This window comes from Heptranchias perlo, chromosome 37 (assembly GCF_035084215.1).
Source record: "Heptranchias perlo isolate sHepPer1 chromosome 37, sHepPer1.hap1, whole genome shotgun sequence".
In the NCBI taxonomy this organism is placed as follows: Eukaryota; Metazoa; Chordata; class Chondrichthyes; order Hexanchiformes; family Hexanchidae; genus Heptranchias; species Heptranchias perlo.
Window position 1 is genome coordinate 15096974 of NC_090361.1, and position 15520 is coordinate 15112493.

A 15520-nucleotide genomic window follows, 5' to 3' on the forward strand; every position below is an offset into this window, starting at 1 on the left:
CATGCTGAATGGGATCCAATCTTTGACACTGCAAGAGAGGCAGAAACTCAGAGGGCCCAGCTCCCACAACAGTCCCTCGTCCTCAGTCCTATACTGTGTTGCAGGCCTGGGATCAAGGCTCGACCTGACTGGGGAAGGTGCGGGGGAGGGAAAGGGGCACAGTGAAGGAGGAAAAAAAGAAATCTGTGAAAGGATTTGACTTCCACCAAAATGGCGACTGGTTTCTTAAGAACCAGAGAATGAAACAGACTAGTCAGCAGTTCGATGGAGGTCCCCCACCTCCCTGTGCCCTCACATGTCCCCCAAGCCCACTCCCACCCTCCCCCAACCCCGGTCCCACTCCTTCTTGTTCCTCCCCCCTTCTGGTCCATCCCCTTTCACCTCCCCCGCAACGCCCCCTCCTCCGGTCCCACCACCCCACGCCCTTCACCGGTTAAATCAGGGACACCACGGTGAGCAGATCTGGTGAAAACCCCCCCCCCCCCGGTCACCTCATTGAAAGGGGAGTCAAGATTTTCTGGACGAGAAACAAAAAAAAAAAATCACTTTTGCCAAAAGCACCAATCTCCAAAGCCCCAGACACTCTCACACTGTTCTATCAACACAAAGACTGTCACAGGATGTGGTCGGCATGACCTAAATGGAGACTAGAACCCAACATTTGGAGGAAAAAAACCTACGATCATTTTATCTCCGAACAGACACACAAAATCTGTTTGTAAACTTCAACAAGAAGGTCTAAGTTACAAGCGTCAGTGATTTCAGGCCATTGTACCCTTACCGTTCTCCTCTGTATCCTCCATGTCGATGTTAATTCCAAAGCCCTTGTTGTCGGTCGCTACAGCAGGCTCTCTGCCCTCTGTCTCCAGCATAGGAACCGTAACAAACAGAAAAAAAGGGGAAGTCTGGGACGGGGCTCACGGACCCTGGTCGTTGACGGCTTGGTTCCTCCGCCGGCCGTCGCTGCCCAGCTGTGAGCGAGGGGCAGAGCAGAGGCACTCTGGCGCTACGTACACCTGGGCACGCGAGCATTAACCACCGCAGGGGGGCCAGCTGCACCGTCTCGCCTGTCGTCTGTGACATCAGCAAAGCTGCAAAGCCAGTGCGCTTCCTGCTTGCAAAACGCCTGTGAGGTTTTAGTCACTGCAGAGTCCTCGGTTCAAGCCAGACTGGGACCTTCCAGTAAGGTCCCACTTATATAAAAAGGGGCAAACTGAAGGGTAAGGAGGATCTGTGAGCGGGGAACTGTGCGTAATCTGGTTTTCCAGGACTTTGGAAAATTTTGCGCTTTTCGATTTGTTTCCCTCTTTGCCCCAGATGTTTACTATCCTCCCCCCACCTCCCCTCAAACCCCCCCCACAAGACCAATCCCCCCAGAGACTTTCAGGCCTGTGTCTTGTTTTCAAATCCTTCCATGGCCTCGCCCCCTCCCTATCCCTTTCTATCCTATGGATAGCTCTTTCAAAGAGCCGGCGCAGGCACGATGGGCCGAACGGCCTCCTCCTGTGCTATACCTCCTATGACCTCTGTGACCTCCTCCAGCGAGATCTCGGCGCTCCTCCAATTCGGGCCTCTACAGCATCCCCGATTTCCTTCGCTCCACCATTGGCGGCCGTGCCTTCAGTCACCTAGGCCCTAAGCCTCTAGAATTCCCGCCTTAAACCTCTCCACCTCTCGCTCCTTAAAACCTACCTCTTTGACCAAGCCTTTGGTCACCTCTCCTAATCTCTCTTTATGTGGCTCGGCGTCAATGTTTGTCTGATAATCGCTCCTGTGAAGCACCTTGGGACGTTTTACTATGTTAAAAGGTGCTATATAAATGCAAGTTGCTGGCGACTCGGGATTGCAATGGGTGTAGGGTCGCCAACCCCCCAGGATTGACCTGGGGTCTTCAGGAATTGAAGATTAATCTCCTGAACACTGTTGCGATCAACACCCAGGGAGAAAAGTCATAGGGGCATTAAAAAAGTGGGACTTTTTTGCCTCCTTTGAACACTTTCATTTACTAGTTATCAAAATATTGGAGATGGGGAAGAAGACTGTTTGAAGTGGGCGGAAGTGGTTGGAGGCGGGAGGTCATGGGGGGGGGGGGCAGGGTCGAAGAGGAATTTTCCAGATTTTGTCTCCCCTAATTGTCTATGGGTTTTGAATCTGGTTTTTTTTCACCTCTCCCAGGACCCAGGGGAAGGGAATGTCCTTAATTGTGGGGCATCGAGACTATGAGGGGCTGGAGAGCAAATCCAGTCTTTCCCTCTCTGGCGTTCTTCAACCTGTTCATACGCGATGAAAACCTCCAGGAAGAGTTGGCAACGCTAAATGGGTGGCCTAATCTGCAACCGAGCCATTGGGGAGGAGGGGAGCAAGGTCGGGGGGGAGGGGATTTAAAGTGTTAAAACAGTTCCAGACAGATTCAATAGAAAGGCCACTAGCAACCCATGAGCTGCCAATTGATAATCTCAGCTACAAACTCAGTCCAAGCTCCTGAAATCTGCTGTTGCACCCACAAGACCCTCCCGCCCACCCCACTACTCCCCGCCTCAAAAGACTACACAGATCTGGGCGGGAACGATAGTTCAGTGGTGGTGATGCTGGACTGGTAATCCAGAGAACATGAGTTCAAGTTCTGAGAATTTGAATTCAGATTTAAAAATTTTTTTTTAAGAAGTAATAAACTTGTAGTAACCAACTGGTTCACCAATGTCCTTTAGGGAAGGAAACCTGCCCACCTTACACCTATGTGACTCCATTCCCACACCAACGTGGTCAACTCTTAACTGCCCTCTGAAGCGGCCTAGCGAGCCCCCTCAGTCGTAACGAACAGAAGGCCCACCACCACCTTCTCAGGGCAACTAGGGACGGGCAATAAATGCCGGGCCTTGCCAGCGACGCCCACATCCCGAGAAATGAATTTTTAAAAAAACTATCCCAGTCAGCGTACATGTTTCTTTCTCAGAAGCCTCTTGACGGGAACAGGGAGGGGGGAGGTTGTGCAGAGGCACGAGGTTTCCTGGCAGTTACTATAAACAGAAATGGTGCAGTGAAGCCACAGCGAGGAGGCAGCAGTCACAGGGAGCGAGCAACGAGGGAAACACCGTTTTAACCGTCACACACTCCTCCGATATTTAAATGCCAGGGTCCTCTCCAGCATTCCCAATCCCTAAAGGGAGCAAAACTCCTGATGTGTCGGTCAGTCACCAACAAGAAAATCACGGCATTTTGACTGCGTGATGAGTCGCTGGATCAAAACTTGTCTTCCTTCCTCGATATCCCTCCTCAATTTCGCCCCTCGTCCCGAAGCAGCTAGCACCGCTCCCGAGTGTGGTTTCACAAGCCCCCTCTCCCCGCCTCCGGGGTCCTCCAGTTCCTCACCCAGGTACCCATCCTTCATGGCTTTTCCCCTTCCTCTGAGGAGATGAGGAGAAATGAGGAGGGTGCTGAACCTGTGGAATTCTCTACCACAGAAGTCAGTGGAGGCCAAGTCATTAGATGTATTCAAGAAGGAGATGGATATATTTCTTAATGCTAAAGGGGTCAAGGGATATGGGGAAAAAGCGGGAACAGGGTACTGAGTTAGACGATCAACCTTGATCATTTTGAATGGCGGAGCAGGCCCGAAGGGCCGAATGGCCTACTCTTGCTGCTATTTTCTATGTTTCAATGGCTTGACAGTACAAGGTTATACAACTGTGGTAGGCATCACAGGCAAACCCATTCCAGCCTTCAGCCAAACACCACACTTGCAGGGGTCACTGGACAGCTATAAGGAGCATGAACTCTGGCTGACTCCCCCACTCACCCCCCCCCCCCCAAGATATGGGCAATGAGGACAATTGTAGATGGGGTGAGGAGGAAGGAGAAAAAGGGGGAGAGGGAGGGGAAAAGGGGGAGGGAGCGAGAAGGGGGAAAAGGGGGAGGGGCCAAGGAGGAAGGAGAAAAGGGGGAGGGGGCCGAGGAGGAAGGGGGAAAGGGAAAGGGAAGGGGAGCGAGGAGGAAGGGGAAAAGGGAAGGGGAGCGAGGAGGAAGGGGAAAGGGGGAGGGGGCCGAGGAGGAAGGGGAAATGGGGGAGGGGCCGAGGAAGAAGGGGAAAAGGGGATGGGGGCCGAGGAGGAAGGGGGAAAGGGGGAGGGCCGAGGAGGAAGGGGAAAAGGGGGAGGGGGCCGAGGAGGAAGGGGAAAAGGGGGAGGGGGCCGAGGAGGAAGGGGAAAAGGGGAAGGGGGCCGAGGAGGAAGGGGAAATGGGGGAGGGGCCGAGGAGGATGGGGGAAAGTGGGAGGGGAGCAAGGAGGAAGGGGAAAAGGGGGAGGGGCCGAGGAGGAAGGGGGAAAGGGGAAGGGCCAAGGAGGAAGGGGAAATGGGGGAGGGGGCCGAGGAGGAAGGGGGAAAGGGGGAGGGGCCGAGGAGGAAGGGGGAAAGGGGGAGGGGGCCGAGGAGGAAGGGGAAATGGGGGAGGGGCCGAGGAGGATGGGGGAAAGTGGGAGGGGAGCAAAGAGGAAGGGGAAAGGGGGAGGGGCCGAGGAGGATTGCGGAAGGGGGAGGGGAGCGAGGAGGAAGGGGAAAAAGGGGGAGGGGAGCGAGGAGGAAGGGGAAAAGGGGAAGGGGAGCGAGGAGGAAGGGGGAAAGGGGAAGGGGAGCGAGGAGGAAGGGGGAAAGGGGGAGGAGGGGCGAGGAGGGAAGGGGAAAAGGGGGAGGGGAGCGAGGAGGAAGGGAAAAGGGGGAGTGGGCAAGGAGGAAGGGGAAAGGGGGAGTGGGCGAGGAGGAAGGGGAAAAGGAGGAGGGGAGCGCGGAGGAAGGGGAAAAGAGGACGATTTTTATCACAATCAGTCATCGTACCTGACAACCAAGCCTGAGGCTCCCCGAGAAAAGTTTGTTTTAAAAGTTTCTTGCAATACCCATGGATTCATATAACCAGGAGAACAAGGGCTGGAGAAAGGATTACTGGGGCCAGAAGCTGCAAAATGCACTGGTAACCAACGGACATTCTGCATTCGCACGTACATCACCTCTCTGTTCAGCACGGCAGTGTGATTCTCTCTCTCCCTCTCTCTCTCTCTCTCTGTCTGTCTGTCTCTCTCGCGCCCGCCCTGCCTCTCTCTCACCACCTCTGTCTCTGTCTCCCTTGCCCTCCATCTCTCTTCCCCATTCCCCACCCTCCCCATCTCCCTCAACTTTCATTCACCACAGAAATGGTTTCACTGAGGCCAGCCTGACTCGACAGATACTGAATAAGCAGAAACTAGAGAGAATGCTGCTGCAGAATGACAGGATGTGATCCGACCCAGGGTGCCTCGCAGTCAGTCACCAGTTGCTGCCGTCCTTTACTGTTGCGTTTTTAAGGATGCAAAGTTTTCCCAGTAACTTCTAAGGCCCTTTTCCCTCTGCTTCCCACCCCAGCCGACAGCCGGAGCTTCCAACCTCGCTGTTGGGATCGGTGGAGTGCATGGGCCGGGCTCCTGACACGCGGATCTCGGACAGTCGGCAGCAGAAACTTGCTCGATTCAACAAGGCCGCCCGCCGTAGAAGGCCCAGGTGGGCAGCAGGACACTCGCAACATCGGGAGCAACCCGACACTGGCCCCCGGCAAACCCGCAGTCAGTGCACCTTCACTGGGTCGCCTGTATCTCAAGCCACAGGTTAAACATCTCAGCATCAAACATCGAATTCAAGGAATTGAAAGTCCCTGTATTTATATAGTGCCTTTCACATCCTCAGGACGCCTCAAAGCGATTTACAGCCGGTGAGTTAATTTTTGAAGTGTAGTCACTGTTGTAGTGTAGGGAAACAGGCAGCCAAATTTCCGCACAGCAAGATCCCACAAACTGCCATGAGATAAATGATCAGATAATCTGTTTTTTAGTGATGTTAGTTGAGGGGTGAATGTTGGCCAGGACACCCGGGAGAACTCCCCTGCTCTTCTTCCAATAGTGACTTGGGATCTTTTACATCCACCTGAGAGGGCAGACGGGGCCTCGGTTTAATGTCTCACCTGAAAGACGGCACCTCCGACAGTGCGGCACACCCTCAGGACTGCACTGGGCCGAGATTTTGTGCTCAAGTCTCCGGAGTGGGACTTGAACCCACGAGCTTCAGGTGAGAGAGCTGAGACTTTGCCACGGCTGAGATATGACGTAGAAACACCAGCTGCCAACTAACCGTTAGAATTCCCAGCTCAATTTCAAGAGCGGACCGTCAGGAAGCAGAGTCACGTCCCCAGGCCTAGGCCAGCTGTGGATTGTAGCCCGCGTGGGCCCCACAGTTTGCGCTCCGTGTAAAGCCCGCCGCCCGCATTGTGTCAGCGGGAAACCCGAACTCTTACCGTGCACCTTATTCGCAACCACGGCCGCAGCCTCCACCAGGGAGTTGTTGGGATTCAGCGACGGGTAGCGGCCAACGATGAGCTCCACGGCCTGCAGCACGGCCGCCAGCCTCTCCCGAACCAGCTCCTGATCCACGGGGACATTGGCTGAAAGAGGAAAACACGCCCGTTGGTCACTAGGGGGCGGTGCAGTGGGGGGGGGCAGCAAAGCGGGCACCGCGCAGACGGTATGGCAAACCCCCGCCCCTCCCCCTCCCCCACACCCCCCACCCCTCCCCCCGCCCCCCCACACCCCCCGCCCCTCCCCCAACCCCGCCCCCGCACCCCCCGCCCCTCCCCCACACCCCTCCGCCCCTCCCCCACACCCCTCCCCCCGCAACCCCCCGCCCCTCCCCCACACCCCACCCCCCGCCCCTCCCCCTCCCCCACACCCCCACCCCTCCCCCGCCCCCCCGCCCCGCCCCCGCACCCCCGCCCCTCCCCCACACCCCTCCGCCCCTCCCCCCGCAACCCCCCGCCCCTCCCCCACACCCCTCCGCCCCTCCCCCACACCCCTCCCCCCGCAACCCCCCGCCCCTCCCCCACACACCGCCGCCCCTTGGGCGAGGTGGCAGAGCGGGACCTGGAGCCACATCCCAGCTCTCCGGGAGAGGCCGGTGGGAGGGAGGGAGGGGCGGGGAAGGAAAACCTCTGGGAGGTTACCAGAGGCCCTGGGCATCGTGCGGACAACTTACAGACTCGGGACAACATTGTATTTTTGATAACAAGAGGTGAAAATAATAAAAGGCTCGTTTCGGGCTCTCCTCTTTCCCCTCCAGTTCTCACTGGTCGTCTCTTGGACACGTTCAGGGAGAGCGCACTGCACAACCTGCTCTGCCCTATTCTGGGTCAGGCACTACATGGAGCAGGTCCCAGAGCAGATTCATCTTCCAAATGCGTCTCCCAAAATACTGCAGAGAAGGTCGGGGGGGGTGGTGGGAAGGTGCGGAGAGCTGCGAACTGGAATCGCTCTTCAGTGCTGTTTCCCGATATAACCCCTCTCTACCCGTGGTGACTACCTTAACCGGGCATTAAAACACCAATTTGCATTTATATAGCACCTTTAACATAGTAAAACATCCCAAGGCGTAATCAGACAAAATGTGACACTGAGCCACATGAGATATTAGGACAGGTGACCAAAAGCTTGGTCAAAGAGGTAGGTTTTAAGGGAAGTCTGAAAGGGGCAGAGAGAGACGGAGGGGTTTAGTGCGGGGGAGTTCCAGAGCTGAAGTCATGGCCGCCAATGTTGGAGTGAAGGATATGGGGGATACGCAAGAGGCCAGAATTAGAGGAGTGCAGAGATCTCGGAGGGTTGTAGGGCTGGAGGAAGTTCCAGAGATAGGGAGGGGCGAGGCCATGGAGGGATTTGAACACGAGGATGAGGATTTTAAAATCGAGGCATTGCCGGACTGGGAGCCAGTGTAGGTCAGTGAGCACCGGGGGTGATGGGTGAACGGGACTTGGTGCGAGTTGGGATACGGGCGAATTTTGGATGAGCTCAAGTTTACGGAGGGTGCAAGATTGGAGGCTGGCCAGGAGAACATTGGAATAGTCGAGTCTAGAGGCAACAAGACAAAAACATGTCAAGTAATCCAGTAAAAATGTGAACAATGAAAACCAAATAAGAATAATGACAGCATCTGACAGAAAGCATTGAGACACAACTCGCTGGGAGCGACTCACGTCACTCGCCTGCAGTTTGTACTTAGCCTGTGTTGTTACTATATTCACAGGTATATCAGTAATGTCATAGGTCACTGACGTACCAGCCACAGGTTCGTTTAAGTCAAGAAAGTACCATTTGCAAGTTCGGCCTGCCAGTGTTAACAGGCCTGTACGACGTCATTCACCGCAGCTCTTAGTCAGTCTCAAATAAAGAGTTTCAAGACGTTCGATTGTGATAACTTGCTTTAAAAATTATAATTAGACAATTTCAGTGCAATTTTTCATTCCATGACATACACAGGTCTGTCACTGTATAACACTGGGGTACAGTACTGGTGGGTCCAGGTCTGTCACTGTATAACACTGGGGTACAGTACTGGTGGGTCCAGGTCTGTCACTGTATAACACTGGGGTACAGTACTGGTGGGTACAGGTCTGTCACTGTATAACACTGGGGTACAGTACTGGTGGGTACAGGTCTGTCACTGTATAACACTGGGGTACAGTACTGGTAGGCACAGGTCTGTCCACCAGTACTGTACCCCAGTGTTATACAGTGACAGACCTGTACCCACCAGTACTGTACCCCAGTGTTACACAGTGACAGACCTGTACTGTACCCCAGTGTTATACAGTGACAGACCTGGACCCACCAGTACTGTACCCCAGTGTTATACAGTGACAGACCTGGACCCACCAGTACTGTACCCCAGTGTTATACAGTGACAGACCTGTACTGTACCCCAGTGTTATACAGTGACAGACCTGTACTGTACCCCAGTGTTATACAGTGACAGACCTGGACCCACCTGTACTGTACCCCAGTGTTACACAGTGACAGACCTGTACCCCCCAGTGCATCAATCAATACTCCTTCAAATCACAACCCAATTATGGAACGACTGAATCTGTCACTGTTCTGCTGGATGTTTTTCACAGTTGAAATGGACACAGTAGAAACGTTTCACTCAATGTTAACCCCTCATCGAAACCACCGCACTAACACTGTGTGACAGCCCGGAGCAGGACCTACCTTCGATGAGAAGTGCGTCTTTAAACAGACCCAGGGTAGCTGCGAATTCCCTGACCAGCGCCGTCAGCTGAGAGGTCCCTCCTGGACCACATGTCTCCCAAGCCCCAGGAGGCGGCTGTTGATCACTGGCAATCTTCCCCAAGCTCCCATCCATGGCCTTCCACTATTCCAGTCCAGGAGAGAGTCAGAGAGTCACATCAGCAGTGGGAGGGAAGAGAAGAAACACATCCAGAGGTGGAGTCCTCAGTCCTGGAACATCTTGCCTACAATTCCCAGATCCATTGAAAGTTCCTCAGTCCCAAAGTCATGAGCAAGTCCCACCTTGAACAGATCCTCCTTCACCTGTTCCTTACTTCAAGTCTTCAGAGCTTATGCAACGTTTAAAATATTAAATATCATCACATAAAAACTCAACACTTCCACATCAAAAATAGTTTTGGTTTCATTTAAGGGCCATTGGATTTTCTCTTACACCTGCCAAAACTTTTCTAAAGTTTCAGTCACTGTTTGTTTTATTTTGTCACGGCGCCTTTCTTCAACAGAACCTGTCCAAGAGTTTTTAAAAACTAAGTTTCATTCACCTGGAGCACTTGGCAAGGTTTAAACTCCCTCAAGCCTCACCCTCTGATTTAATCCTCATTCATTCATTCATTCATTCCCCTCCTTTACTGTCTGAACCACTGGCATCAGCTTTGGGACAAGTTGCAGACTCGCATTCCCCACGTATCCGCAGACAGCAGCAATTCCGCACTTTGCACAACCCACACCCCTCCTTTCAGGGTGTTTAAAGGGAAAGGTGCGTCCCCGCACATGGAGCCGACACAAAATGCTACTGAGAGCACGGCTGCCCCCTGCTGTCCGGCTGCAGCATCTTCCGACCGTTTCCTTCTTCCAGAGGGTCACCTGTAACCATTGCTCAGTCTTTATTGTGCAAAGTCTCCAATACTTTAATGTTCTTGGATTAAAGGGGGCATTACAATGTGGGGGGTTCAGTGCCCCTGGGCTCCGGAGGAGGAAAATCAGCCGGGACCCCTACTCCCAATCACTATCCAATCACCCCATGCCGGAAAGTCCGTGTGCAAATGTCTCTCGGGGTTCCCAACCCTCCAGGATTGTCCTGGAGTCTCCGGCAATTAAAGATTAATCTCCAGGACACTGCCGCGAGCAAACTGGGTGAAAACTCATAGGGGCATTAAAACAAAATTGTGTTTTTATTCATTTTCTTTGAACTTTCGTTTATTAGTTATAAAAATATCGGATCGGAGTGGAGGGGGGCGGAGAAAGGCTGTTTGACTGACAGTCGAGAATCATCCAATCGGGTAACAAAGAGCCTGTTCGCTTTCCGATTGGCCGTGGGAAGGCGGGGCTCCGCGAGGATTGGGCGTGTCGGGCAACCAATGGCGGGAACCTGGGGGGGTGAGAGGTCATGCGACGAAAGCTCCAGGAATATATCCAACCAGAGTTGGCAACCCTAACGGTTGTGATCAGATTATATAAATGGGGTAGAGCGTGCCGGAGTGAAGGGTAATGAGAAACTTGTGCGAGGCAGTGTTTGTGTCACAGAGTACTGTGTGCAGTTCTATAGAAAGGCCATTAAAGCCATTGAGAGCAAGAAAGAGGCTGTTTCCAGTGACTGGGGGCTCTCGAATGAGAAGGTATTGATATAAGATTAAAGGTGAGAGATTAAGGACAGAGAGCAGGAGAAAATTTCTTCACACAGAAGGCTGTGGAATGCACGACCGGAGTTAGTGATTGAAGCAGAGACCGTCAACACTTAAGAATGGGTCAGATAGCCGGCTGAGGAAAAGGGGAATACAGGGATATGGGAACGTGGCGGGTACATGGGATTAGCACACTGCTTGTCTAGAGGATAAACACCAACATGGACTGATTGGGCCGAATGGCCTGTTTCCATGTTGTAATTATATATCATTCTACGTGGAGCGTACAACATGTATTCGCCAGGGATGGGCAACTATAGTTATGAGGAGAGTCTTGAGGTACTGGGACTGTCTCCACTGGAACTCAGTAGGTCAAGAGGAAATTTAATAGACTGTTTTTAAATTATGATGGGTTTTGAGAGAGTGAATAGGGAAAGATTTCTTCCTCCCCCCGGATGTGGAGAAAATTATGAGGGTTCGTCATTTTAAAATGATCACTGAGAGAGTGAGCGAGGGGTCAGGAGACATTTTTTTTTCATAGAGGAGATTGTTGGAGCTTGTGTAGATAGATTGAGGGATATGGGGAGAGAAGGTGGGTAGGTGGGATTGGGGGATATGGGGAGAGAAGGTGGGAAGATGGGATTGAGGGATATGGGGTGAGAAGGTGGGAAGATGGGATTGAGGGATATGGGGAGAGAAGGTGGGTAGGTGGGATTGGGGGATATGGGGAGAAGGTGGGAAGATGGGATTGAGGGATATGGGGAGAAGGTGGGAAGATGGGATTGAGGGATATGGGGTGAAGGTGGGTAGGTGGGATTGAGGGATATGGGGTGAAGGTGGGTAGGTGGGATTGAGGGATATGGGGTGAAGGTGGGAAGATGGGATTGAGGGATATGGGGAGAGAAGGTGGGAAGATGGGATTGAGGGATATGGGGTGAAGGTGAGTAGGTGGGATTGAGGGATATGGGGTGAAGGTGAGTAGGTGGGATTGAGGGATATGGGGTGAAGGTGGGTAGGTGGGATTGAGGGATATGGGGTGAAGGTGGGTAGGTGGGATTAGGGATATGGGGTGAAGGTGGGTAGGTGGGATTGGGGGAAATGGGGAGAAGGTGAGTAGGTGGGATTGAGGGATATGGTGAGAAGGTAGGTAGGTGGGATTGGGGGTATGGGATGAAGGTGGGTAGGTGGGATTGGGGGTATGGGATGAAGGTGGGTAGGTGGGACTGGGAGCATGGGGTGAAGGTGGGTAGGTGGGATTGGGGGATATGGGATGAAGGTGGGTAGGTGGGATTGAGGGATATGGTGAGAAGGTGGGTAGGTGGAATAATCTGTCAAATATTGATGGGTTTGTTGAGCCAAATGGATCTTCCTGATCCTATAAACTGCTCTGATCACTGTTCACTCCCGACCGTAAGGAGTTGCAGAGATTGACTGGGTGGCATCAGACATTCCACAAGTTCCTGCTTATAATTAGGAGGGTGGCAGCAATAGGAGAGGAGGCAGTCTGTTTGAGACTGGAGGTTATTCCCAGGTTATGTACAATCTGCTGGTAGCAGTGAGACAGTGAGGTGAATGTTATTACACAAGATAATGGCTCACGGGGTTGGGGTAATATATTAGCATGGATAGAGGATTGGTTAACAGACAGAAAACAGAGAGTAGGGATAAACGGGTCATTCTCAGGTTGACAGGCTGTAACTAGTGGGGTGCCGCAAGGATCAGTGCTTGGGCCTCAGCCATTTACAATCTACGTTAATGACTTCCATAAAGGGACCGAGTGTAATGTATCCAAGTTTGCTGACGATACAAAGCTAGGTGGGAAAGTAAGCTGTGAGGAGGACACAAAGAGTCTGCAAAGGGATATAGACAGATTAAGTGAGTGGGCAAGAATGTGGCAGATGGAGTATAATGTGGGGAAATGTGAGGTTATTCACTTTGGTAGGAAGAATAGAAAAACAGAATATTTTTTAAATGGTGAGAAACTATTAAATGTTGGTGTTCAGAGGGATTTGTGTGTCCTTGTACATGAAACACAGAAAGTTAACATGCAGGTACACCAAGCAATTAGGAAGGCAAATGGTATGTTGATCTTTATTGCAAGAGGGTTTGGAGTACAAGAGTAAGGAAGTCTCGCTGCAATTGTACAGGGCTTTGGTGAGACTTCACCTGGAGTACAGTGTACAGTTTTGGTCTCCTTATCTAAGGAAGGATATACTTGCCTTAGAGACGGTGCAACGAAGGTTCACTAGATTGATTCCTGGGACGAGAGGGTTGTCCTATGAGAAGAGATTGAGTAAAATGGGCCTATACTCTGAAGTTTAGAAGAATGAGAGGTGATCTCATTGAAACTTATAAGATTCTGAGAGGACTTGACAGAGTAGATGCTGAGAGGTTGTTTCCCCTGGCTGGTGAGTCTAGAACTAGGGGACATAGTCTCAGGATAAGGGGTCGGCCACTTAGGACTGAGATGAGGAGAAATTTCTTCACTCAGAGGGTTGTGAATCTTTGGAATTCTCTACTCCAGAGGGCTGTGGATGCTCAGTCGTTGAGTATATTCAAAGCTGAGATCGATAGATTTTTGGACTCCAGGGGAATCAAGGGATATGGGGATAGGGCGGAAAAGTGGAGTTGAGGTCAAAGATCAGCCATGATCTTATTGAATGGCGGAGCAGGCTCGAGGGGCCGAATGGCCTACTCCTGCTCCTATTTCTTGTGTTCTTAAGTCACAGAGCCCTCTGCTGGCATCAATAGCTCCAGAAAGTCTTTCTCTGCACAGAAATCAGGTTCATACTGATAAACAACCCGTTTACAATCACAGCAGACATAGGAGCTCAACCTGCCCCTCCCCTAGAAACAGGAGTAGGCCATTCAGCCCCTCGAGCCATTCTATCAAATCATGGCTGATCTGTACCTCAGCTCAATTTACCCGCCTTTGCTTCATATCCCTTGATACCCTTACCCAACAAAAATCTATCGATCTCAGTCTTGAAAGCTCCAATTGTCCCCAGTATCTACAGCGTTTTGGGGAAGAGAATTCCAGATGTCTATCACCCTTTTGTGAAAAAGTGCTTCCTGATTTCCCTCCTAAATGGCCTAGCTCTAATTTTAAGGTTATGCCCCCTTGATCTGGACTCCACCACCAGAGAAAATAGTTTCTCTGAATCTACTTTTATCATTTTTAATGCCTCAATTAGATCATCCCTCAACCTTATAATCTCAGGGGAATACAACCCAAGTCTATGCAACCCGTCCTCATAATTTAACCCTTTTAGCCCCGGTACCATTCTGGTGAATCTGGGCTGCACCCCCTCCAAGGCCAATTTATCCTTCATGAGGTTCAGCGCCCAAAACTCAACAGTCTCCAGATGGGGACACAGAAATACTTGTTAATGGACCAATTTAACAAAGAAAAACATAGACGACGGGCTGGACTCTGATTTTTATCTCTGGAATCAGGCCCTGCCTAGACTGTAGGGTGAAAGACCGCACTGAATAATGACCCACGTATACTGTCGGAGCAGACTCCAGCTAAACCCAAACTAATTTCCACCCCCTCACCCCCCATCTCTCCTGAAGGTGCTGTTTCATGCAGGCTGCAGGCCTGTGAGCATCAGGATCTACAGTGAGAAGGTGGGTAGGTGGGATTGAGGGATGTGGGGAGAAGGTGGGTAGGTGGGATTGAGGGATATGGGGAGAAGGTGTAGGTGGGATTGAGGGATATGGGGAGAAGGTGGGTAGATGTGATTGAGGGATGTGGGGAGAAGGTGGGTAGGTGGGATTGAGGGATATGGGGAGAAGGTGGGTAGGTGGGATTGAGGGATGTGGGGAGAAGGTGGGTAGGTGGGATTGAGGGATATGGGGAGAAGGTGGGTGGGTGGGAGTTATCTGTCAAAATGGGATGGCCTTGTTGGATCTACTGACTTCCTGTTCCTGTAATCTGTTCTCTTCCACGTTCAGTCTGGACAGCAAGGAGTTTGCACAGACTGTTGAATTGGCACCAAATATTGTGGGTGGGAGAGGTTTGGACAAGTTGGAGCTTGTGTAGGGTGGAGCTCGAGATGCCAGTGAGTTTTGAGGCTATGGTTTCAGCAGCAGTGGGGCTGAGGTAGGGCCAGAGGCACGCCGTGGTTTGAGGATTGGAAGTAAGTGTTCAGTGATGGACAGGAACAAGGAGTTTGAAACTCAGCCCAAGGTTAATCAGGCACTGAGGTTATGCACCATCTGGTTCAGCCTCAGTGAGCAGCTGGGAGGGTATGGACCCAGGGTGCTCAGTTATGATGGGAGCCAAATAAGAATTTCTCAATGTTCAACTGAAGGAAGTATTTTTTTTAACATTTGTTCTCAGGATGTGGGCATCGCTGGTAAAGCTGGTATTTATTGGCCGTCCCTCATTGCCCTGAGAAGATGGTGATGGGCCTTCTTCTTTGTAGTTTGATATAGCTGAGGGGCTCGCTAGGCCACTTCAGAGGGCAGTGAAGAGTCAACCACGTTGGTGTGGGACTGGAGTCACATATAGGCCCAGACCGGGAAAGGACAACAGGTATCCTTCTCTAAAGGACATTAGTGAACCAGTTGGGTTTTTATGACAATCCGACAGCTTCATGGTCACTTTTACTGATACCAACTTTTTAAAAAAAATGAATTCAAGTTGTCAAACAAGGGGATTTGAATTCACGTTCACCTGGATCACTGGTCCAGTAATATAACCACTACACTATCGTGCCCTCTTATCCACAGCTTGAGGATGGAGAGGCTGTCTGACCACACGCCAGTAATCTTGGCATCGACGGCGTTGGAGGAGAGGCAG

General features: G+C 51.8%; 1 protein-coding gene across 4 annotated transcripts in view; it reads right to left on the reverse strand.

Annotated features, from left to right (window-relative positions):
• Positions 1 to 9787, reverse strand: part of gmip (GEM interacting protein) — an 88923-nt gene extending 79136 nt beyond the window's left edge. For 2 of the 4 annotated variants that reach the window (XM_067973172.1, XM_067973173.1), the window contains exons 1-2: positions 9053 to 9787; positions 6313 to 6459 (exon numbers count right to left, since the gene is read on the reverse strand). In XM_067973172.1, coding sequence (XP_067829273.1) covers positions 6313 to 6459; positions 9053 to 9206 — 301 coding nt within the window. In that variant the 5' untranslated portion in view covers positions 9207 to 9787. Of the gene's footprint in view, positions 1 to 781; positions 1064 to 6312; positions 6460 to 9052 lie in introns of those variants that run through there. The other 2 variants (XM_067973171.1, XM_067973174.1) reach the window with 2 other exon arrangements.
• Between the last annotated feature and the right edge of the window lie 5733 nt (positions 9788 to 15520).